The sequence below is a fragment of the Mchenga conophoros genome, linkage group LG10 (assembly GCF_057382185.1).
Source record: "Mchenga conophoros isolate Kocher_MC1m ecotype Shallow Benthic linkage group LG10, M_conophoros_male_GT1.1, whole genome shotgun sequence".
NCBI classification, from domain to species: Eukaryota; Metazoa; Chordata; class Actinopteri; order Cichliformes; family Cichlidae; genus Mchenga; species Mchenga conophoros.
This window is the reverse complement of record NC_140535.1, coordinates 837,162-862,746: the sequence shown is the minus strand read 5'-3', so window position 1 is coordinate 862,746 and position 25,585 is coordinate 837,162. Positions and strand designations below refer to the sequence as shown.

The 25,585-nt window shown below is 42.0% G+C and overlaps 2 protein-coding genes and 1 long non-coding RNA gene across 4 annotated transcripts in view; 2 read left to right on the top strand and 1 right to left on the bottom strand.

The window, feature by feature from the left end:
• The window catches only part of hlcs (holocarboxylase synthetase (biotin-(proprionyl-CoA-carboxylase (ATP-hydrolysing)) ligase)), a 47,512-nt gene extending 45,925 nt beyond the window's left edge, over positions 1-1,587 (bottom strand). The window contains exon 1 of one of the 2 annotated variants that reach the window (XM_085288063.1): positions 1,349-1,587. In XM_085288063.1, the coding sequence (XP_085144189.1) occupies positions 1,349-1,399 (51 nt within the window). In that variant the 5' untranslated portion in view covers positions 1,400-1,587. Of the gene's footprint in view, positions 1-817; positions 1,154-1,348 lie in introns of those variants that run through there. The other variant, XM_085288062.1, reaches the window with a different exon arrangement.
• LOC146565155 (uncharacterized) lies at positions 1,101-3,860 on the top strand. Its single transcript, XR_014894051.1, has 2 exons — positions 1,101-1,237; positions 1,360-3,860. It is a non-coding gene; the product is annotated as an uncharacterized LOC146565155 (long non-coding RNA).
• Positions 3,861-9,177: 5,317 nt separating this feature from the next.
• On the top strand, positions 9,178-17,593 carry rexo2 (RNA exonuclease 2). Its single transcript, XM_085288091.1, has 7 exons — positions 9,178-9,417; positions 9,688-9,771; positions 9,850-9,927; positions 13,995-14,106; positions 14,940-15,048; positions 15,509-15,562; positions 17,165-17,593. The coding sequence occupies exons 1-7, from the start codon at positions 9,193-9,195 to the stop codon at positions 17,280-17,282; spliced, it is 780 nt and encodes a 259-aa protein (XP_085144217.1). The 5' UTR covers positions 9,178-9,192; the 3' UTR covers positions 17,283-17,593.
• The last annotated feature ends 7,992 nt before the right edge of the window (positions 17,594-25,585 follow it).

Here is a 25,585-nt window from a genome sequence, read left to right as displayed (position 1 = left end):
ATTAAAGTGCCTGTGACTGTATGCCATATGTATTTGAAAATGTGTCTCGATTTCAGTGTTCTTGAACTTGTTTGTAGTTTTCTGTAATGTGTTTGCCTTTATTCTGACAGATGCTGCTGTTACCCAGTCACACAGCTGCATAACTGCCTGTAAAGTCTGTCATTCTGGCACTACCCTGGAAGTTCAAATCCTAGCAACCAAGCCAATGAAAAAGTAGGATGTAGCACTACACCAGGGTCTGGCCATAGACTCAGAGCAGCATAAGCACATTGTATAGAGCACAGCTCACAGACACCAGTGAGACACTACAGTGGGACACTACAGTGGAACACCACTGAGACACTACAGTGGGACACTACAGTGGAACACCACTGAGACACTACAGTGGGACACTACAGTGGAACACCACTGAGACACTACAGTGGGACAGCAGTGAGACACTAGTGAGACAACAATGGAACTACAGTGACATTACAGTGAGACACTAATGAGACACCTTTGAAATTACAGTGACACTACAGTGAGACAACAGTGGCACAATGAGTTTTGTGTTGTTGCTGCGCGCGCGCGCACGCACGCACACACACACACACTGTATCACCGAGTGAACGCCAGCCTAACTCGCAGCTTTCCATCCGTTTAGCTGCGGTACAGCTTCAGAAAGGTGCTCAGCGTGCTGTTCAGCTCAGGCTCCGTGGGGACCTGCGCGTGAGCCCACCGCACACACACAGCTGTCAAACTGATTAGTAAGATTGTAACGCGTTCAGGAAGTACTCGCTCTCCACGGTATGACGTAAGCGTGTGTCCGGTGACCAACCTGAGGCTCGCTTACATACACGGCCTTATCTCCCCGCTGAAGAAACACGTTGTCCTCGAGCTGAAGCGAGCCTGAACGCGCGCGCGCGGCGCGGCGCGAGCACAGGCTGAAGCTGAAGCTGCTGCTGTTCAGACCGCTCCGGATCAGCGCAGAGTAGCACCTATGAAAGCGCACCCACATGTAGACGTAGCACAGCGTTATGAGCATGTTAGGCTGCGCACCGAGCGCCCATGGTGGCTCCTCAACTGAAACCAACTCGGAAGCATTACTGCGTCCACAGCCGAGACGCTAACAAGAGGACGCTACAGCTCTTCTTCTTTGGTTTCAGTGGTAGGTAGCGACAAGCGGCGGGGCGCATTACCGCCATCTATGCGAAAACCATTTCGGTTTCTTCTTCGAGGGATGACTGCCCTAATCCAGGTGATCTAATGGAGCATTGTTTACATCCAGTTTGAACGTCTCGGTGTCGCGTTTGTTTGCAGTCCTTTAATAAAGTCAGTCATTCACAGTGAGTGTTCATGTTCTTCATACCCTCCTGCCAGCGTTTACGCAAACGACTGTCCTGTCCATGTCATGCTTCATCGTGCTAACAAGCTACCAGCGGCTCTGCTGAAGCTGTCGTGGTCCATCAGCTGCTGCAAGGAGGACGTGATGAAGCCGACCGATGATCAGTGTGCGCGCGGTCTGCGTCAATATGGTGAACACAACATATGATGGTTCAATCACCATTTTTGATGCAGACTTGTGTCGGTGGAGCTGAATGACTGTCCACAGGGCTGTGATGTGCAGCAGCAGTTTGTGCCTGCTGTTTCCAATAAAACTCGTCTGTGTCAGATTCTCCCATTTCCACTCGCACTGCAAAAGCTGGTGATGTCTGAATACTTAATTAAACTTGTGATCTCTACACAGAAGAGTGAGAGAAGGAAGGAAGCTGAAGTTAAAAGATTGTAGTTATATGAAGAAAGTTAGAATATAAAGTATTTATTGAACCTTTGATGAAGAAAGACATTAACAACCAACAAATCAAAGCCGTTTGTCATTCATAAATCCAAGTTCATGTTAAAATGCTTTGGTTACAGTGTCACAGATTTTATATTCACATATGAACAATAGTATTTATTAAAATAAAGTTATTAACTTTATTTGTTTACACATTGTGAGTTCATTGGTGTGAAAGTGTGCCCCTCCTTCCTGATTTCCTCATTCTTTGTGTGTTTATCACACTTCAGTGTTTCAGATCATCAAACAAATGTAAATATTAGACAAAGACAACACAAGTAAACAAAATGCTGTTTCTAAATGAAGGTGTTTTTGTTTGAGGGGTAAATAATCCAAACCTACATGGTCCTTTGTGAAAAAGTGATGCCCCCTAAACATAATAACTGGTTGGCCCACCCTCAACAGCAACAACGGCAATCAAGCATTTATGATAACTGGCAATGAGTCTTTGACAGCGCTGATGAGAAACTTTGTCTCATTTTTGCAGAATTGGAGGATTTTTGAGCAGAACCGTCTTTTCATGCCACAGCATCTCAATTGGATTCAGGTCAGGACTGTAACTAAGGCACTCCAAAACCTTCATCCACTCACAGTTGGACTCACTGGTGTGTTTTGGATCATTGTCCTGCTGCAGAAGTGCGCTTCACCGTGAGGTCTTGAACAGATGCTCAGACATAAAGCAGAACAGCCCCAGACCGTCACACTACCAACACCATATTCTCCTGCTGGTATGATGTTCCTTTCCTGAAAACCAGATGTAACGGGACACACACCTTGCAAAAAGTTCACCTTTTGTCTGACCAGTCCACAGAATATTTTCCCAAACGCCCTGGGGATCATCAAGATGTTTTCTAGGAAAACTGAAAGCCTTTATGTTCCTTTCCTCAGCACTGGTGTTCATCTTGGACCTCTGCCATGCTGGCCATTTTTGCCCAGGCTCTTTTTGTCTTATGGTGGAGTCATGAAAACTGACCTTAAGGGAAGCAAGTGAGGCCTGCAGGTCTTTGGATGTTGTCCTGGGGTCTTTTGTGACCTCGTGGATGCACTCTTGGGTTAAGTTTGGTCGGCCGGCAGCTCCTGGAAAGGTTCACTGCTGGTTCATCCACCTTTCTGGATAATGGCTCCCACTGTGGGTTGCTGGAGTCCCACAGCTTTAGAAATGGCTTTATAACCTTTCCTAGACTGAGAGGGCTCAGGTACTTTGTTTCTCATTTGTTCCTGAATTTTCTTGGATCACAGCAGGAAGTCTGACTTCAGAGGATCTTTTGGTCTATTGCACTTTGTCAGGCAGCTGTTATGTAAGTGATTTTTTGATTGAGCACAGGTGTGGTAATAATCACGCCTGGGTGTGGCTATTCGGCTTTCTAAAGATGTGATACACCGCAGGTAATGTTTTCACACAGGGCAGGTTGTAGGTTTGTGTTTTTAACCAGATGTTTAAGATGTGTTTACATTCAAACTACTTTTCATCACACCAGTGTGAAAAAAGGCCAACAATGACTTGATGTCAAAGTAATAAATGATCAATGCACCGATTTATTATCAAACTATACACACATGTTCCAGTGAGATATCCCTACAATTAAAATCAGTCAGTTATTGGAGTATTGTCTTTAGTCATTCTAAAATGATGTGCTTGTTTTCCAACCAGGAGACCAAAGTTAACGTGGTATTGATTAGTTAGCCAAAACAGTTCAACCATGAAGAAGTGTTTCTAAAAAGGAAACGAAGAAGGCTCAGGTGAGTCGCAGGTGAGATCGTACTGTAGCAGACAATAAGGAACAAAACAGACCTGTGACGTAAACATTAAATGATCTAGCTGATCAGGCTGCAGGACAGATGCTCTCCTCTCTAATGTACCCATCACAGAATAACCATGGTTACAAGGGGACTCTGAAACTCACGATCGGTGTCATATCGATGCAAAAGTAGTAAAACATAGTAAAAGAAATATGCTGTGTGCATGACTGCTGTCACTGAGTTTTTAAAACAAAGTGAATAAATACTTCTGGAGGAAATCATGTGAATAATGAAAAAACACAAATCCTTTATTATCCTGTTTTGTGTCTTTTTCCAGTTTCTCCAAAAGGTGATTCTGTTCATCTGGACGTTTTCAGTGGGAGAAACGTTTCGTCATCATCAGGTGACGTCTTCAGTCTCAGCTGACTGCAGGTTTCAATCTTATAAACAGGACATTTGCATAATGACTGAAACCAGCCCACTGAAGGAACAATGGGCTGGGAGGTCAGTTTATAATCATCAATATGTAAAGTCTCATGACCATGGTCAACAACCACTGATCAATAGCCATGAGTCCCATTCACAGAGAGTTGAATGGCTGCAATCACAGCATGTAAGATGGTGACAGATGTACCCTTAGGCCCCTCCTCCATTCAGAGATGGTCTTTCCCTTTTCACGTAAATGGCCTCCTTGACTCCGCCCTCAAACCAGCGTTCCTCCCTGTCCAGGATGTTACATCCTCATCATTGAAAGAGTGTCCACTGGCCTGTAGGTGTAAATAGACTGCAGAGTCCTGGCCTGATGAGGTATATCTTCTGTGTTGTGCCGTCCTCTTAGCCAGAGGTTGTTTGGTTTCCCCGATGTATAAATCCTGCCAGTCCTCCTGCACTTAACAGCGTACACTATGTTACTCTGTTTGTGTCGGGGGACCCGATCCTTGGGGTGGACCAGTTTTTGGCGCAGCGTGTTTTGGGATTTAAAAGCCACAGAGACCCGGTGTTTAGAAAAAATGCGTCTCAGCTGCTCCGATACTCCTGACACGTACGGGATCACTACAGGTGGGCAGCGGTTGTCCTTCTCTCCTGGATCTGCTGGAGCTTTCTTTAGGAGCCTTCCCAGCTTTGACAAAAGTCCAGCTGGGATAACCACATTTACTCAGGGCCTTCTTGATGTTCTTCTGCCTCCCTGGCCGCTGTGTCAGGTTTACGGTACACATCAGCTTTTAGATGTCCCCCATTACTGATGGAGAATTTGCATAATTAAGATTAAGGAACTGACCTCCCAGCCCATTGTTCCTTCAGTGGGCTGGTTTCAGTCATTATGCAAATGTACTGTTTATAAGATTGAAACCTGCAGTCAGCTGAAACTGAAGAAGTCACCTGAATGAGTGATGAAACATTTTTCCCACAAAACGCTACGCCCAGATGAACAAAATCTACTTTTGGAGATTTACTTACCTGGATGATTGAGCATGCGTCATGACGTTTTTCCAGTTTCCATTTTCTTTTACGTATCTGTTCAAAGATAGAAGTATAGTGCTGTCATAGCAGCAAATATACAACAAACATCAAGCACTTGTATAAAATGGGAGTAGAAACAGAGATATGATATATACTTATAGAGATATAGCTATAAATATACATACAAAAGAACAAGTATAAGTGCCAATATATGTTGTGGTGTACAAAGTGACAGGGTGCACTGAGGTGTGATTAATCTTGTTCCACATGTGTGGATCTGACCCCAGTGGATTAATGAAAGAGTCTGACAGCAGCAGAAGGAACGACCTCCTGTAACAACGTCAGACAGCCAGGCTGAAGGAACCTGTTGCTGAAACTGCTCTTTTGTCCAGGGTGTAATGGAGGGGGTGGGAGTCCATGATTAAGAGCAGTCACTGATCACCTCCTCCAGGGTGGTGAGCTCATGCCAACGCCAGACCGATAGAACATATAGAGCAGCGTGCTGCAGACACAGAATGATGCAAGCCTTAGAGCTGGCGATGGCTCCGTGGGTGGCCGAGGGGAGCCCATCATTTGCAAAGTGATTATGAAAGTGCTCTAAAAATAAAAGGAAAAGGAAACAGAGTCAGCAATAAAGGAAGTGATGTGACCGAGAAGACAGACGCCATTGGATGCAACGTGCACAGAATCCAGCAGGAATAAGCAGCAGCATTAACATCTGCAGCTGTGTTCAACACTGGGAGGGAAATTGAAAAGAATTTAGAAATTCCAAATTCCATAATTGATATCACTTATCGATTCTCATTGGCTCCGCTTTGAGACCATCTCTGAGGCATCAAAGACTTTACATCCTGGACGGTCAAATGTTTGTGGGTGCTGGAAGCGTTTCCCCTCTTTGTTGTGATCATTACTCCAAAAAGTAATTATTGCACATAGAACACTTTTCTTAAAAGTAATGACGCACCTTACTTAATTACACCCAGGAGAAAGACATTTGTTACGTTACTCATTACGTTACTTTCGTTTTACTCTTATGATGTTGTAAAATGATCTGAAACACACTGCTGTCTGATAATAAACCCAGAGGCCATAGCCGCACACACGATTCTACTGTAGAAACATGAGCAGGCAGAAAGCTGCAGCCTGACTGCTCATCACTTTGTTATGTTTGTTTTAACGTACCGAGCAGTACATGGCCAGGCCCCAGATGATTTATCCAGGCTTCTCACAAAATACACTGCTGCTCGTTGTCTCTGCTCAGAAACAGAGTTTGTTGGTTGCTCCCCGAACACGACTGAAGAGGAAAGGGGGCGGAGCCTTTCAGTCTGTGGCACCAAGGCTGTGGAACAGTCTACCTCCACAACTACGTTTGGTTGACTCTGTGGAATCCTTTAAAAAGCAGTTAAAAACTTTACTGTTTAAACAAGCCTTCGGTTGACCAACGCTTTTTACATTTTGAATTTACATTTAACCTCTTATATTGTGTATATTGTGCATTTTGCAATTTATCGTACTGTTTATTTTAATCTTTGTGTACAGCGCTTTGTGACTACCTGTCTATGAAAAGCGCTTAATAAATAAACTTTACTGACTTACTTACTTACCTGTTCAGGTGCTGGTCTGGGGTCAGCTTTAACGTCACTCTGGGTTCTTGGCTAGCTTAGCGTTAGCATGCTGCCGAGTATGATGCAGTTGTGTCTGTCGTGGAGCAGTCTCCACTTTACTATCGCGCTCTCATCCTTCTGTGTAGTGATGGGCAGATGAAGCTTCATGAAGCACTGAAGCTTTTCATCCAATTGGTTCACCCCAGTGCAAAGCGTCTTGAAGCTTCATTTGCTCTAGTAGGACATCTACTGGATGTAAAAATATTAGTTGGCATGAATTTGAAGAGTGTGGCCGTTTGCACACAGCCTGTAAATGTCAACAACAAAAGGAGTGTGTAAAACATCTATATTGTAGTGATGGCAGCATACTGTGTATATTTATACTGGCAGTATGGAAAATGATCATTTGGAAATGCTTAAAATGGAAATGATCATTTCCTGTGAGGTGAGGTGTGGTTGGGGTGTGGACAGTAGTTGTGCTTTTGTAACGTTGAGGTATGGACAGCTACACACTGAGGCTTTGAGCCTCAGTCCTGCCCACATTTCATTCTCTAAAAACTAAATTTTCACTGCTTTTATGACCTTTTTAGTGGGGATAACATTTTAAACATTTAATGATTTAACAAATCTTTTGAATCCTTTGTCCTCCACAATGCTAAATGGCTGTGAGTCCTCAATCACCATGCTGACCAGGTCTTCATCTATTTGAGATTGTTCTCCTGAGGAAAGACAACAAAAACAAAGCACAAATATAAATATCACACACGTAACTTATTACAGTTGTATAATATTGATATATCCTTTAGTAACATTACAGCATGCTATATTATCGTGGCATTTGATGGCTCACCTGGTCTTGCTCCATAATCGGTGTTCCCCCTTTTCTCATGCAAAGCTCTGTAGTGCCTAAGCATGGATGAGGTGTTGTTGTTATATCCCAGCTCCCTGGCACATAGCAAACACTTCACCTTGTACAAAAGTAAAGCTGCTTAACATAAATTGTATTGCACCATCAGTATTATGAAAATACATCTTCTGTAGAAATTTACATACCTTGTTGGGAGTAATAAAATCACAATGTTCCCACACAGGGGAGGACATCCTCCTCTTCTTAGCTGGCTCCATTCTCTCCTAACCTTCTCTCCTCACTACTCGACACATGTAGTGATGGGTTTTCTAGCTCTTTTTAGAGAACCGGCTCTTTCGGCTCGACTCACTAAAAAGAGCCGGCTCTTTCGGCTCCCAACGGGCTCTTCAGGTTGTTTTGTTGCTTCAATTAATTTATTATTAACAATAATATAAAATTATGCACAAAAGGAATTACTAATGTAAAAAAAAGAAGTTGTTTTATTTATATATGTTTATATATAAATATATGCGGTGGCCCCTAGAGACAAAGCACGTACAAACTCCAAAACACATTTCTAACATTAACTGAACTTCCAAAACAGAGCTACCTAGATCACTTAAATGACACAATTGAAAGCATGTGTGTATTGTTTGTGTATTTATACACAGGCACTCATATATATTCAAATAATTTAAAAAATGTTCATTTACCTGTTACTACCACACACCAAATCCGGTCGTTGGTACTTGCTGGCTTGTGTAGCCACGAGGTAACAAAGCTCAACACTGCGCCCAGCATCCTGGAGCACTTCTGTTGTCTTTTGTACGTGTTTTGAGTTTTTATGTGGTTCTGAGTTTTTACGTGTTTTGGAGTTTGTACGTGCTTTGTCTGTAGGGACCACCGTAAATATACTTTTATTTATTCACTCCACATAAAATGTAATAAATAAATCATATAATACAAAAACCAACTATTCACGGTTCAACTTTTAACTATTTAAATTTTCAGCTTTTTCCTTTTAAACATATTTAAAGTGTAACAACATTAAACACTGCAAACCACAACACAATTAAATATAAATTAAAAATATGAAAACAAAAAGAAGATGCACATTCTCTGTCATATGGGCCTGCATGAATAAACTTTCTGAATCCGTTATCATCCGCAACTGAAAATAGTTGTGGATGATTACTATACCTTTCTAATGTGACGTTGTTGTCCCTGCTCTCTTTCTCTCTCCCTTGGTAGTTACCTAGCATGTGTAACTACCGCGCCTCCCCCCTTCTTCCCAGCGCAAAGCACAAGGCTCACGAGTGGAGTGAAGCTGAAAAAAGTGTGTGAGAGAGAGGGTGAGAGAAAGAAAAAAAAACATGGCTCCCAATAAGGAGCCGGCTCGCGTCGTTCACGTCAAAGAGTCGGCTCTAAGAGCCATTTCGTTCGCGACCGACACATCACTAGACACAAGCGTTGAAGCCTCGATACAGTCACATCACTACTTCTGTGCAGTAAAAATGAAATAAATGTCCGCATCCACGCTACAGACTGCGGCACGGTTTCAGTTGATCGTAGCCAGAGTGCAAGAACTGACAGGCAGGCAGACCAACGACTCCAAGCACCTGGACTTCAGTAGTGATCTTGATAGCTGTACACGTACATCCACACCAGCAGGTGGCAGTAATGCAGCAGTTCGTTGCTGAAGTCTGTGTTTGAAAAGTTTTCTTATGGCAAATAAGACCGGAAATGGGCTCAGCATGCCGGTGTGCTCGCGCAGTTCGGCATGGGTGCTCGCTACATTCAGCAAGAGTCTGTTCGCGCTGTCTCTCGGAAAGGCAGCGCTTAGCCGGCCAGGAAGTCCGCTGTTAGCACCAGCCGCAGGTCAGGCATCAACAAGAGGCAGCATGACAGCCACGGGCATGTCCCGGAGAATGGTGTGGGTGGACCTGGAGGTGAGTCACGTCGTGGGAACTGTGGTTATTGCTACAAGGCACTAAACGCTTTACTTAGCCTTTGAATGTAACGGTAAGCTGTGGAACTAGATGGCGCATATAGCGCTGGATGCTGGAATAGTTGTGTGAAGTGTCCAACGAGCTGTAGGCAGTCCACGCAGGAACATGGCACGCGGGTGTGCAGACTTGAGCTGCTGTTCTCAATCTGTCTGTGCTGTTTATAATGACGACTACGTGTGTGTGTGTGTGTGTGTGTGTGTGTGTGTGTAGATGACAGGGCTGGACGTTGAAAAGGACCAAATCATTGAAATGGCCTGCCTTATTACAGACTCTAACCTGAACATCCTGGCCGAGGTAATGTGAACGTGAACACTGGAGCCTCTGCTCGTCTCTCTGTCATACAAGTTCAAGGCAGCTGTTGTTTTTCTCCAGGGGCCAAACGTGATCATTAAGCAGCCCGACGAGCTACTGGAAGGGATGTCAGAGTGGTGTAAAGAGCATCACGGAAAGGTAAGCCGGCGTTTGTTCAGGGGCTCGTACCAGTAAAGCAGAAATACAGATTGTTTTTCTACACGTCTGTCAAAAGTCTGTGCTGGAAAGCACCTCTGCAAGAAAACAAACTAATCTAGAATGCTAATGGGAACATGCAGCTCCTTACAACCACGGCCTTTAACCATAGCGTGAGCACGAATGTTCCCGGCTCCTACACTCTTATGAGTCTCTGAATCAGTCTCTTCTTATTCATCGTAGAGATTGTGCAGACATATGTTCTTTCTGCTGGTTGCACTGTGCCATTTGAATGCTCCCTGAGTCAAAAACACTGATACTAAATATAATATATATTAATTAATATATATTAATATATAAATCAAATTGAATTGAAGCTTTAACGTTAGTGTTTTGGTTGCTGCCGTGGTGGTCGTTCTGGAGTGACCCAGTGCAGATGAAAGGGCGGCGTGTGGTATTATGGGCTGTTACTCAAGCGTTCTTAGGAACTTATTGTGTTCAATACACAAAAACCTTTACTGGCTAATTCGTGTCAATTAATAAAATCTAAAATGTTCACTCACCTAAACTTAAATGAAGGTTCTGGTTAGTGTAGCAAATCAAGTTTAATACTTGTCACATTACTGAAGTCATTTTTATGTTCCAGTTTCTCACAGGCTCATAGGTAACTGTACAGGTGAGACCTGCCGTTTGCCTGTAGGACAAATTCAGAACACGAAGGCTCTGCTTGAGATTCCAACTCTTAAACTTGCTTTGGTATTGTTTCACTGAAATTCTTGAGATTCAAAGAGATGTTGATGTGAATGAAGGTGGCCATCATTAGGCTGACAACGTAACACGAACCCATTAAAAACATTAACCTCTTACCTAAGGGTGGTCCTTAAGTTGACATAAGGTAAGTGGTGACCAGTGTACTGTGGGACGTGTCGTATCTCCCACAGTACACCAGACACTAGGGGTGCAACGATACACAAAATTCACGGTTCGGTTCGGTTCGATACTTTGGTGTCACGGTTCGATATTTTTTCGATACAAAAAAATGTTCATGCCTTTTTAATTTGTCATTTATTAAAATTATAAATATATATTTTAACTCAAAAGTACAGTTTTTGAATTTAACCCTAACCCTTGTGCGTGTTTTTTATTTTGACAGCGAATGTGCACCTGCGGACCACTTATGTGCAGCCCTGGTTATTTAGCTCGTCATATTGCAGCCACAGAAATTCTTTTGTCCATGAAACCATAAAGCTGCACTTTCTTTTTGCCTTATAGTCTGATTTGTCATAACTTCTCCGTTTTGTGGTAAGCTTTTCTTTGGCTGTCACTTCTTCACCCTGACCTGTCTTATTTGGCTCAGCAGAACTGAAATGCTTTTACACACACACTCACATAAGCTCAGCGATTCTCTGCGATCAACCTCTCACATGTTTAAGCTGCGGGAGATTTCACTTGTCATGTTTGCATAGTAAGCTAACGATTAATAAGACGATGTCAGAGGAATTGGTGCACAAATTATCATCACTCACAGATCAGTGCTGTCGCTCTCTATACACAGTTCGCACGATTGCAAAGTGAAAGCAAAAAAACAAGCGCAAATTCAAACGCGATTTCAATATGTCACATATTGACAGTGGCTCACCGATGCCAATGACATAATTACCCAGCTACATTTCTGAAAGAATGCAAAAGCATTGACATATATTTTTCCTTCCTACAATAGCCCGATGGGCAGGGAAGAGATAGATTTTGGTAGCCAGACTGAAAAAAATCGCTAGCTCCGGGACGTTGGGCTAGCGATATTGCAAGCCTTGTATCTGATTGAGGAATCACTCATCTTTGGAAAAGAGAGTTTATTACAGAGAAATGTCTCTTTCCAAAATAAAAGCTATACTATCCGCTTCTTCTGGGCTATATTCTCAGCAGCATAAGGAGAATCGTGCTAACAGCTGTCTAAATGACTCGGCTAAAGTTAGTAGCATGCTTGTTGTTTTTGTCTTTGCACTAGGATGATGTCGGAGTAAATGTGCAGTCATATTCGTTGTGTTCCCACTAGTGCTTTCAGGTTAATCTCGTTGAAATGACCTTAACGCTACAACACGGCAAATCTCCGTTAACGAGCTACCGCCGATCGCCCCGTGCATGGGGCTAGACGGCCAACACGTTAACGAGCTAACTGCGCTAACACACTAGTTCCCACCCATGTAATTGAGCATTGCGTGGCACATCCAACATACTCTTTTACCTTAGTCCATGACGCGCTTACCTTCAGGGTCATACGTCACATGAAAACCAAAATAGTTCCAAACGCCAGATCTGAATGAGGGTGGGGGAGGTCCATGTTGTAAGGAGAGCTTAACTTCTGTCTCGCTAGCTTGCCCTGCGCTCTTCCTTCTGACTATGCTGTCTGTGTGGAGCGCTCAGTGGATCTGCGCTCGACAGTGCAGCCTAGGCGGAGTAGTCGAACGCAGATTCACTGAGCGCTCCACACAGACAGCATCGTCAGAAGGAAAGTTGATAAAATAAATTACAAATGTTGTATTGTTCGATACATATGCGTACCGAACCGAAAGCACTGTATCGAACGGTTCAATATCGATACGAATATCGTTGCACCCCTACCAGACACATTGTCATTTCAAAAATAACCTTTTTCCCCAATCGTGTGTTTAAGTCTGACGCCATTAGCTGTGTCCTGGTCCAAACTCTGTTTCAGGTCCCAAAGTCAAACAACACTGCAGCATCACTGAGAGCTGCAAACTGTCTAAATTCTTTCATCTGTAATAAAATGATCAGCGTTGCTGCTTTACCAGGTGTAACAATGAAGTTTAACATCCAAGCATCCATGAAAACAGAATTTATTACATTTAAGTTAGAAGTTAGCAGGAAGTTAGCTCGCTAGCTTCCATCTAAACATAATATAGCATGTTCTGACTGAGAGACTTCTGAAACAAATTCAAACGTACAGCTCTGCTATCACTTCCAACATAAATGAGGACAGAAAACTAAACAGCAGTGACGTTTGTAGGGTTACTGAAGTTGGGCTAGCTGGTATATAATGATGTGCTACGTGATCGCTAGCGACACACCTATGTTAGCATAGCATAAACACAGTGAAGCTGGAGGATGAACGCTAACTTTTTTCTACTCGATAAAAGTTAACGTGAAGGTTCCCGATGGTTAGAGACAAATGCAGTCGCATGGCAGGATGCTGTAAACGGACCAAACTTCAGTCAGGAGAACAACTGAGATAATCCATCCACAATATGAGGTTAGTCATTCATATACTGCTGCATGGGCTGCAGTTACATCGTAAGGGTTTAAAAACTGAGAGGCCGGCAGTGATCATGGACTGTTTTTAGGGGCTTGTTCAGATTAAACAGAACAAGATACAAAACATTAAAACATGTTAAAAACACAACAGCCTTAATAAACACAGAGTTGTTTGGACTGAAGCAGGGTTCATACGTCATCACTTAAGGACCAGGTTACTAGTGTATGAAATTTACTATCATTCAGGTGACAAAGTCCACATGCTTAACTCCAAGGTTTGACGTATCCAAAACAAAATCTTCTGATCCTCTGTAGCTCTTAAAATGAGATAAATGCAGCTTTGCACAAGAGCATGACATGTGACACCATGTCAGACTAACGTTAAACCAGAATGTAGACAGTGTGTGAAGTCTCCCTTTGCTGCTTCAGTAGAGGTTAAGTAGCACCAGGTGCTGCTAATCAATGGACTGATTAATCAGAAGTTTTGACAATTTGCTGGTCTGGACATCAGCAATGATCTTACAGAAACAGTTGGTGCGACCCGTCAAATCATTTAAAGTTCATCATTTTACAGTGAGAAAGATTCAGGGAGGTGCAGACAGTTACCAATCTTCCCAGAAGTTAATGTTATTGTAACCTCAGGTTGTGCAACACTGAGAGAAAACCCAGACACAGCAGTTCAGATTTTAGTATTTGTGCTCACGCCTGCTTTTCCTTTCCACTTTACTGTTGTCTTGTTTGAACGATGAGGCGTGTTTTAAAGTGAAGTAACAAAGTCTGTTGGTGTAATTGTGTCTTAGTCAGGACTGACCCAGGCTGTACGGGACAGTAAAATCACCCTGGAACAAGCAGAGTATGAGTTCCTGTCCTTCGTCAGACAGCACACACCACCTGGACAATGTCCCCTCGCTGGTAAACTCTTTCTGTTCATGTCCTCAGAACCAAGACCTGGGCACAAAGTTATGATTCTGCATGTCTGTCTGTGGTACTGTGTGGGTGGCTGGATTATGCCTAGCATCTCTGTAATGACTCTCCGGTGAAGCTACAGGAGCTCGAGGAGAATCAGCTTAACTTTTCTAATTTTCCGAGGTTTCCATTTGGGTTGCTGTGATTACTCTAATTAGATCGGGGTGGGGAACTCCAGGCCTCGAGCACCTGCAGGTTTTAGATCTCACCCTGGATCAAATGTTCATCACCAGGCCTCTGGAGAACTTGAAGACATGTCGAGGAGGTCATTTAGCCATTTAACCTGCAGGACACCGGCCCTGGAGGCCTGGAGCTCCCCACCCTGTGTTGGATAATGCACAGTGAGCTCATGAAAGTGATTAACATGCTGAGTGTGAAAGGACTGAGTCAGGTGTCAGTGTAGGTGATCTGTTTCTTCTGCTTCACCCTCCTCATACTGGACTCAAAGCTCAGACTATCCTGTAGATCAGGGCTGCCCAATCCCAGTCCTCGAGAGCTACTATCCTGCAGCTTTTAGATGCATCCCTACTCCAACACAGCTGAATCAAATGGTTTGATTACCTCTTCAGCATGCCATCATGTTTGGCAAAGGCCTGATAACAAGCCATTCATTTGATTCGGGTGTGTGGGAACAAGGATGCATCTAAAAGCTGCAGGACGGTAGCTCTCGAGGACCGGGATTGGGCACCCCTGCTGTAGATCATGTGTGTAACAGCAGCACATGTGCTGGTGTCAGTGATTGGCTTGAGGAGTCATGCTTGTGATTGGTTGTTCTACAGGTAACTCTGTGCATGCAGATAAGAGGTTCCTGGACAAGTATATGCCACAGTTCATGTACCACCTTCACTACAGAATCATCGACGTGAGCACCATCAAGGAGCTTAGCAGGCAGGTGACTTTAGGAGATGTAAACTGTGAGAGTTGTTGCAGCCAGGCCGCTTTGCATGAGCTGACCTCAGAATAATCTGGCATCTTCATGTGGAGAGCCACTGTTAAACACTGTTGGTCACAGGGAGTGTCGGTGGGGGGGACTACACCCATAAACATGAATGTATATTATGTCTAATTTCCATTTCCTAATTAAACCCTTTATAGAAATGAATGGCCACAGATTCATGGCTCAGGTATTTTAGAGTTTACAGTGTTTGCCAGAGACAAGCTGCACTCACTCACTTGGTTTCTCACTTTGATGTGAACTAAAGTTGTGAGAACCGTTTACTGGAGTTAATGCACCGCTGCACATCATAGCAAAGAAAAGGTTGCATGGCATTTTCATCTGCATGCTGCCCATACATGAAAATCATAAATGTATCAGTACGATTGACTTTCTTTCTACAAACACTTTCAGACGTTGGTTTCCAGAAGAATACAAAATGGTGCCTCACAAGAAAGCAACACACAGGTAAATAAAAAGAAAGCTGCATCAACATATATATGAAACGGCTGATGAGCTTCAGTTTTATTTATACAGCATCAAAACCTAACAACAGTCGCCTCAAGGTGCTTTAGATTGTAAGGTAGGCCCTACAGTAATACAGAGAACCCCAACAATCAGAAAACAGTTGACCTCGGGAAGGAAAAACTCCTTTTTAACAGGAAGAAACCTTCAGCAGAACCTCCGGTTGGGGGCGAGGCGACGAAGACAGGATAAAGACATGCTGTGGGAAGAGAGCCAGAGATTAATAACAAGTGTGATTCAGTGCAGAGAGGTCTGTTAACACATAGTGAAGAAGAAGAAACACCCAGTGCATCATGGGAATCCCCCGGCAGCCTACACCTATTGCAGCATAACTAAGGGAGGATTCAGGGTCACCTGGTCCAGCCCTAACTATATGCTTTAGCAAAAAGGAAAGTTTGAAGCCTAATCTTAAAAGTAGAGATAGTGTCTGTCTCCTGAATCCAAACTGGAAGCTGGTTCCACAGAAGAGGGGCCTGAAAACTGAAGGCTCTGCCTCCCATTCTACTTTTAAATACTCTAGGAACAACAAGTAGGCCTGCAGTGTCAAAGCATGACCTCTCTATAAGAGAGTGAAGATTGCACCTGATTATTGAAGATCTTGGATGAGATGTTGAACAGAATAGTGTACAGCCAACCTTTCTCTTCCTCAGGGTGATAAGGCCTCGAGGCCCTGCAGGACACCGGGCCTCGAGGCCTGGAGTTGAACCCCCCTGGTGTAAAGCTAGTTACACAGATGCTGTATTGGGTTTAGCTTGGTCCTGCTGAAATATGGAAATATGAAAAAAGACATTGTGGGAGCGTATGCTGCTCTAAAACCTGTACAGTGAGGGGAAAAGTATGTGATCCCCTGTTAAGGTTGCACACTTCCTGAACTCAGCAGTCAAACAAAGAAACAAAGCACAGAGGACTTTCACATTTCTACCACAGGTGCATCTGTGAGGAGGGTGAGGGGTACCACTGGTGTTCATTCTTAATGAGGACAATAAAGACACGTCCTCATAAGGACAGAGATTCATATTGCTGTGTGGTAATTATGAAATGCATCTTGGGCCATAGTGATGAAGGAACATGGACATAATGAAACTTGTAGTGAAACAAAGTTTCTATGGGGAAGCAACCTCGTGCGTTACTTGTAGAAAAGTGTCACGGCCCAAACACATTACTCTGAACTGTTGTAATATATTATTTTGTAATAATAATAATAATAATTTCAGTCTATTATGTGATGTTAGTGGACTATTGCACAGTCCGAAAATGTAAAAGGCCTCCACAGCCTAATCTTCAGACTTTGCTGTTCATATCGCTTTTTTAGACATGAAGCTGACATTCTGATAGGTTAATGGAAAGTTTATGTTTTTTTAAATCTTCCACCATAAATATAAGTTTAAACAAACACGCAGCCTGAGCTCAGGGCGTGGAGCTGAGCTTTTAGGTGAGAGCCACCTTTGCAGAATCTTGTTTTAATCCTGGAACGAAGTGTGCATGTGGAGGCGAATGTAGAAATATCCACGATGGTGAAGTTAAAATGGAGCTTTTCTTCTTTAGAGCGTTGGAGGACATCCGGGAGAGCATCAAGGAGCTGCAGTACTACAGAGCCAACATCTTCAAAGCATCAGAGAAGAATTGCACGATTGTTGAAAATGGAGGCAGCAGTATGAGTTAGCACATAGAATGAGAATATAGTCTTCAGTGTTATTATTGTATTGCCATCGGTTTTTGTTTGTGCACTTGCGAATGCTCAATAATCCTTTGTTAGAATATTGTTAGTGGTAAATTTAAAGGTTTCATTGAAAGAAGCAAGCAGCAGTTGGTTTTTTGTTTTTCTTTTCAGGAGAAATCCTTTTGTCCAGGTTCATGATAGTGATCTTTGGTAGATTGGATTTTTGTGTTGATTGAGACAGTGTCTGATGCAATTTTCAATTGTTCTTGTTTTGAAAGTGAAACCAAATAAACCTGGTTGTGCCTGTGGAAAAACTTCTTGTTTCCTTACTGTCATGTACCACATGATGCAGGAAATGGGAGCAACTATAACAGAAAATACCCAAATATTTGTTTATCCATTTCAAGTTCTTTATTTTCAATGTGCTGTGGTGTAGATAACTGGAAATGCAGTGCAATGACATGTTGGAATATTTAACATCTAAGTGAAGTGACGGACGTGAATGTTCCAAACTCAAACGTCTTCATACTGTTACATTTCTAACAGTACAGTAGTTTTATTTTCTGATCATATGTTTGGAGCCTTTATTGGACAGTGGCAGCAAAGGGCCACTCTGGGTCAGATTCAAATCCTGCCCATGTAGCATGTGGTCTGCTTACTGAGCTAAACTGGCACCCATATAGCAGGTTTGAAAAGTTGTCATTGCTGACTGGTGACGTGGGTTCAACATAAATGGAAATGATGTGTTACTTGTTTGAGTCAGTAAGTCAAAGCTCATACACAATATGCAAAGAATGTACAGCAGGGTGGTGTTAGCTTAGAGTACAACTTGGTTTAAACTGATTTAGACGAAGTGCAATGTCTTTGAAAGTGTAAGAGAATCTTTTGAATAAATGGAAAATGCTTCAAATCAAGACCAGTAAGTTACCTGACTTTAAATTCAGTGCACAGTATGTATTATTATATAAACCTGTGATGTTTGACAGCCATTGCATTGCAATCCATTGTAGCAGCTCTGCCATGAATTCTTTACATTTTAGTTTTTTGTTGACATTTTAAAATGTTCATTTTGTGTTTATTTTCGAGGTAATATCAAAATCCTTCAAAGACAGCAATCTTATCAATGCCTCTAAGGCTTTATTTGTTACGTTACATTGTAGCCATTCTCTTTGGTCTTGTCCAAAGGACATTGTTCCAGCGTGGTGTTTTTTACCACCTGTCATACTGGGTTTGGTTTGCCAAGCTGCAGTTTTCTTCTGTATAACCCCCTGCCAGATTGATGGGTAGCAGAAATTGCTTCTCTAAGATCATTGTTGATGTCCAGACCAACAAACTGCCAGAGTATTGACTCAAATACTTTGTTATTAGTGATGGGATTTCCAGCTCTTTTTAGAGAACCGGCTCTTTCGGCTCCCAACCCGCTCTTCAGGTTGTTTTGTTGCTTTAATTAATTTATTAACAACAATACAAAATTATGGACAAAAGGAGTTACTAATGTAAAAGAAAACCTGTGGTTTTATTTATATATGTTTATATATAAATATATACGGTGGCCCCTAGAGACAAAGCACGTACAAACTCCAAAACACATTTCTAGCATTAACTGAACTTCCAAAGCAGAGCTACTAGATCACTTAAAATTGAAAGCATATGTGTATTGTTTGTGTATTTATACACAGGCACTCATATATATTCAAATAATTTAAAAAATGTTCATTTACCTGTTACTACCACACACCAAATCCGATCGTTGGTACTTGCTGGCTTGTGTAGCCACGAGGTAACAAAAGCCCAACACTGCCCCCTAGCATCCTGGAGCACTTCTGTTGTCTTTTGTACGTGTTTTGGAGTTTTTAAGTGTTTTGTCTCTAGGGGCCACCGTAAATATACTTTTATTTATTCACTCCACAAAAAATGTAATAAATAAATCATATAATACAAAAACCAACTATTTACATTTTAACTTTTAACTATTTAAATTTTCATCTTTTTCCTTTTGAACAAATTTAAAGTGAAACAACACAGAACACTGCAAACCACAACACAATTAAATATAAATTAAAAATATGAAAACAAAAAGAACATGCATATTCTCTGTCATATGGGCCTGCATGAATAAACTTTCTGAATCCTTTATCATCCACAACTGAAAATAGTTGTGGATGATTACTATACCTTTCTAATGTGATGTTGTTGTCCCTGCTCTCTTTCTCTGTCTCTCCCTCCCGCTCTGTTCCTGTGCGACTGCGAGTGTAACTACCGCCCCTCCCCCCACTGCTGCTGAGCGTAAGCACAAGGCTCGCGTGCGGAGTGAAGCGGAAAAAAGTGCGAGAGAGAGAGGGTGAGAGAAAGGAAAAAAACAAACAAACCCCACGGCTCCCAATAAGGAGTTGGCTCGCGTCGTTCACTTCAAAGAGTCGGCTCTGAGAGCCGTTTCGTTCGCGTCCGACACATCACTATTTGGTATGAAGATGCACAGTAAAGAAGGTCAGACATCAACTAGGGAGAAAGTAGAAGGACAAACAAAGCCATATTGTCATTCTCTATGTAGCAGGTTTATCAGAGAAACTCAGGAGAGTCTTCTCCAAGCACAACATCCCAGTGTACTTCAGACCAAACAACACACTCAGACACCAACTGAGTGGAGGATGATTTTGGAGTGGGATCAGGGTGTAGCCACACAAATATACTACGTCAACCTCCTAAAAGCTTGGTGAAGGAAAGACACGAGTTAGGGCCCAAGGTGCCAAATTCAACTATTCCTGCCTCACTCTATTGCAATAGGGTTGGTAGATGCAGATGTGTCCTTCCCCTGCCTGGACACTCCACACTCAAAGAGCACCATTTTGAAATGTGTTACCTATAGTTTAGCTGCATTTAGTGTACTTCCTGGGTAAAGTCCACTCCGGAGTACCAAAATTGACTGATGTTGCATTCTTATGGAAAACTTGAGTTTTGCTGGAGCATTTATGTGCTTTGATATTCCTGCTTGACTTAATCTCTCTTATCTCGGTTTACTTCATATTGGCAGATGTTCCTTTCATTTAATTGGTTGTGGCAACTACTGTCTCTGTGTATTTTAATGGCCTTTTAAAATTAAATAATACACAGACTCAGGCCAGCTGATAGAAATGTGAAGTTATTGAATTTCCCAAATGAATACATTGACATGAACAGCCAGTGAGTGGAGCTATTTTCACTTCACCTGGCTCCCGGGGTATGCCATGAATCAAAGTGTTGTGAACATACTGCCTACGGCTCAACTGATTCAGTAACTGTCCCTGCTCATTTCATTGGAAGAGACGGACAAACAATGAAGGCTGTACAGCTCGAGTTCATGACACCATCACAAGGTCGGAGGCTGCACGTGTCAAAACCCTAACGAAGAAGGACAGCCTGTGTGGCTGTGCAAACATGTATGCTGCCACTCTAGCTGACTTTGCACTTTAATAAAGTAGATGCAAAAGTTAATCAGTAAAAGAATGTAACAACCTTTATTACTGCTTTATTTGCCTTCACTTTTACCTCCAGTTACAACTTTATTGTGGCTACTGTCAGTCAGCTCATCGGAAAATCAAGGTAGTGAACATCAGATTAGGGCTGTGCGATATGACCAAAATCTCATATCCCGATATAAGACATCTATCGTCCGATAACGATATAAATCACAGAAAATTAACATTTTCTGTAAATTCTGTGAATCTCGGGCAGCTCGACTTGCCTGAAGTGTTTCCAGCTGTGCGTCATGTAGCTGGAGTCGAGTGTTTTAACTGATGCATGAAACGATACATTTTTAGACATAAGTTGTAACGGCGCCGTTTTCTTTGTGAGTATTTATTACACGGCGTGCTGCGGGGAAAAGCTTGTTTTAAGTTTGAGTCTAAGCTTTATTTTTTAGCACCTGGCGGCTCTTTTTTACTTCTCATCCGTAAACACTCTGCATCTTTCACGTGATTCAGTTTATTTTGAAAAGTCTCAACAGGATCTTGAGCTTTATTGTGAAAGGTTTATGTGGAAAATAAACAAGCAGACACGCGGTGGTTTTACCGTTGTTGTTGAAAGAAATTAAGAAATGAATATAGCCGCTACAATGACCATCAGAACCATGAAAAAAATATTGCCGTAAACAGTTTATTTTGCGACACCACGAAACAAACGACAGCGTAAAATGAAACGATAGATGTTTTTATATCGTCATCCGATATATATCGTTATATCGAACAGACCTACATCAGATTGCCCCGATGCATCCGTGGCAGTGTGTATGACAGGTAAAAACATGGGTTGTACAAATGTGTGTGAGTGCTTTGTCTGTTCATTACTTACATATTAAAAATACTATACTTACTAGGCCTAAGAATCACCACCTTAAGCGTGAATGATGCGGTGAATACTTTTTAGAAAAGACTAGCAGTTTTCTACATCAGTAGCATTTTAACCACACAAAGCACTTCACAATACAAGCCAACAGAGTTTTGTGTGGCAGAAGTTGTGAAAAGGTGGAGCTGAAACACTACGAGAGAAAAAGAACCAAAAAACTCAAATGAGCTGACATGGTAGCTGTGAGGGCTGCTGCTGCACTTTAAACAGTAGTAGCAGCAACAACAAACAACTAGCAGCAAGCCCTCGCTCTCACAGCAGGCTGCTATTAGCACCACCTGTAGAGAAGTGGGGGGGGGGGTCCCAAAAAGAGTGAGGAGGTGACCGAAATAAATAGGAGGGACATAATTAGGAAGGGAGAGATTCAAGTCAAATAAATTGCTACTTTGACCATGAGCCACTCCTAGTAGCTAAAGTGTAGCTTTTAACTGTCACATGCTGCAGTGCAGTGCAACTAAGGACCGACCCTAAAAAATCTTGGCCCTAAAAGTCTAAAAAATATGATGTCCAACCCCAGATTTCGTATTTGATAAGGTTTGTAGTCAGACCTTGATCAGGTGACCGTGAATCCTTCTTTAGTTACGTTGCAATAGCCGTAGACTGCTGCGGGCTTCCCATGTTCACTCACTTTCCCCTATACCTGTTCACTTAAGTTATTCAGCAGATCAAGATAAAAGACAAGTTAAAGTACAGCCCTCAAAGAAGTTTGCAACAACTATGGTTAGCACAAAGTAGGGATGGGTATTGATAAGATTTTCACAATTCCGATTCCATTTTCGATTCCATTTTCGATTCTATTTAACGATTCGATTCTTTATCGATTCTTTTTAAAAAAGGAGAACACTAAGTTCGATTAGCTTAGAACTTTCTTTTATATCTTCTCTTTGAACAAGGTAGAAATTTAGGAGTAACATGGCCTTACAAACCCAACAGTGAGATCTTAAGAGATCCATAGCCTACGGCTCTTCAATGGGGTGTCACAGGGTTCCCAGGAAAAAAAATTGTAAATGTAAAATAATAAAATAAATATTCCTCTGTAGCAATAACAAAGTATAACATAAATTATTCAGTAGCAATTACACAAGAATATCCAGTAATGTCCCTGCCTACAATTAAACACATTCACTTACCGAAAATCGGTGGCATCTGCTGTGGCAAATGGGTGCAAGCCTTTTACCACAAACTTAGTCACTGCTCGGTGGCATTCGTCTATCCTGACCTGAAAGGAGACGCTACCGGTAGACTGCAGCCAGCCAGACTCTGTGTCATGGTCCTGGGCCATGTGGGCCCAGTATTCTTAGTTTTCATGTATTTTTGTATTTTGTTCTTTATTTAGGCCATGCTTCCTGGGTTGATCTGTTACGTTGTTCCTTATGTGTTTTCCCTTCGTGACTCTTACCCCCTGTGTGCCCCTCTGTGTATTTATGAGCCCTCGTCTCTCTTTGTGTTTTATTCTATGTTTTCCCCAGCCCGTTATGTCTGCGTTCTCCCCGTGCTCTCTCTCCTCCTGTTTGAACCTCTGTGTACTTCCTGTTTTACTTTGCCCATCTCCCATCAGTGTTACGTTCACTCCTGCCGTGTCTTGTTATGATTATCAGTGTCACCTGTGTTCCCCGTGTGCATCCACTTCCCCTGATCATCCCTCATGTGTATTTAGTCTCTGTGTTTCATACAGTCTGTGTCGCGTCGTCTGTGTTCCCACCCTCCATGTTTCCATGCCCGGTCTGTTGTATTCATAGCCTTACCTTAGTTCATTCCCAGTTTAGGTTTCTGTTTAGTTATTGCTTTTGAGCTGCCCTTATTCTTGTTTGTTTCTCTTGCGTTACCAGCCACAATAAAAGGCTCGCTTTTGTTTAAAGTTTACTCCCGTGTCACTCGTGTCTGCACCTGAGTCCTCCACGCACTCTCCACACGGTCTGTCACAGCGGACCGTGACACTCTGTCTGTCTCTCTCATCATCACGGTCACCTAAATGCACAGTAATGGCAGGTTTTGTAATAAGGCAGATCGCGCTAACATAATATGCACTGTTAGTTGATTGTTTACCTGCCGCATTAACGGGAGAGGACGTGCAAACGTTACCGCTGCTGCTGGGTTGAGATTCACGAGTCCGGAGAGGAATTAAAAACATGACATTCATTTAAGGTCATCGCGTGTTTTGTGAGCAAATGCTTTTGCATGTTCGTAGTGTTTCCTCCCTTAAATGAAGTATCTACTTTGCAAGTATTGCAAGTTGCCCTGTTGTCATCCGTTCTCGTAAAGTATAACCAAACTTTTGAGCGTTTGAGCCGCTTACGCGCCGTGTTTCCTGCCAGATAAATGACGCTCAGCAACGTGGTGACGTCATTCGGGGCGACTGGAATCAATAAGGGAATCGTTTACAAAAATGGCAAACGATTCCAAGGAACTGAAACGGTGGGAACCGGTTCTCAACAAGAACCGGTTTTCGATACCCATCCCTAGCACAAAGACACAGGCTGCACATGCAGTTAAAAATCACAGCTTGTCAGTTTTTGTGGCTCTTTAATAACATAGGACATATGTCATTAGAAAGATCAAAAGCTCCTAAAAAACTGCATTTGTCTAACGAATAACCTGTTTGGTTTAAAAATGTGAAGTTTATGATTTCTGTATACTAATATAATTCAATTCAGTTTTAGTTATACAGCACCAAATCACAACAACAGGAGCCTCAAGGCGCTTTATATATATCAGATAACCAGTGTAAAGCAGCAAACGTAAAACGGCAGGTACAAAAATGACTATAAAGCAAATAAGGACAAAGACATGAGCAGATAAATGCAGTGACCTTCCCTCACTGAGATACATACAGCAGTCACATTCATTTAAAGCAGAGTTGGGAAAAGGCCAGGCACTTAATTAACTCTCCTCACAGAGAACAGAAGTGGCACTAATCTAAAAATAGATAAGGTTCAGTTAGCTAAATTATATATACCTGAAGCTCCATCTAGGTATCCCCTCCTCCTACATCCTGCAGTATGTATCTGAGCAGCAACACAAGCACACACTGAAGGTAAGTGTGACTGCACTCAGCTTAAACATTAGATGTGAAGGAGGATAAACACCACTTTTCATAAAACAAACAGGAAAATGTGGCTTTCAAGAAAGAACTAATTTTATATTATATGGTAAAAAGTTCACACTATTTAACCTTGGAAAAGTTTTAGTAACGGGCAGCATTACTAGATTCAACTCCAAAATCGAATCTATTTTTACAATTAATAATTTTTGGCCAGAAATTGCAGTCTTGAGAAATTAAAGAGTGTAGTAGGCATCGACGTTGTCCACATATGCTGCAGTTTATTGAGGATTACGTAAATTCATTAAATTCAATTCAATTCAATTTTATTTATATAGCGCCGAATCACAACAAAAGTCGCCTCAAGGCGCTTCATGCATGCATTAAAGACTCTAGTGTGGGCTTCTGCAAGACTGCTAACCATTAGACTTATAAATGATGACTCTGTTCCTGGTTAATGCTCAATATCTGACTTTGTGTAGCTGTGTGTAGCTAATGTGTCCAGTCTATACACTGTTAGACATTTTATTGTATTTTTACAGTAACTTACTGGCAACACTATTGCCAGTAAGTTACTGTAATTACTGATCTACAGTATCTTTACCGTTGTGATGTTTTACAGTTCAACCACTTTACTGTAAACGTGGTTTACAGTTAGAAAGACTTACCGTGATTAAGTTTTATAGTATCACTGTACTGCAAATGTGGTTTATGGTATAACACTGTAATTGTGTTTTACAGCAAATAAAAATAATGTTAACATTCATATTCAATATAAGAACATTTACAAAAAACAATATAATTCAATAAAGTAGTCTCAGAATAGTGAATTAAACCAACATTTATTGTTGATATTTTTTTTAACAAGAAAAACATTTTTCAACTG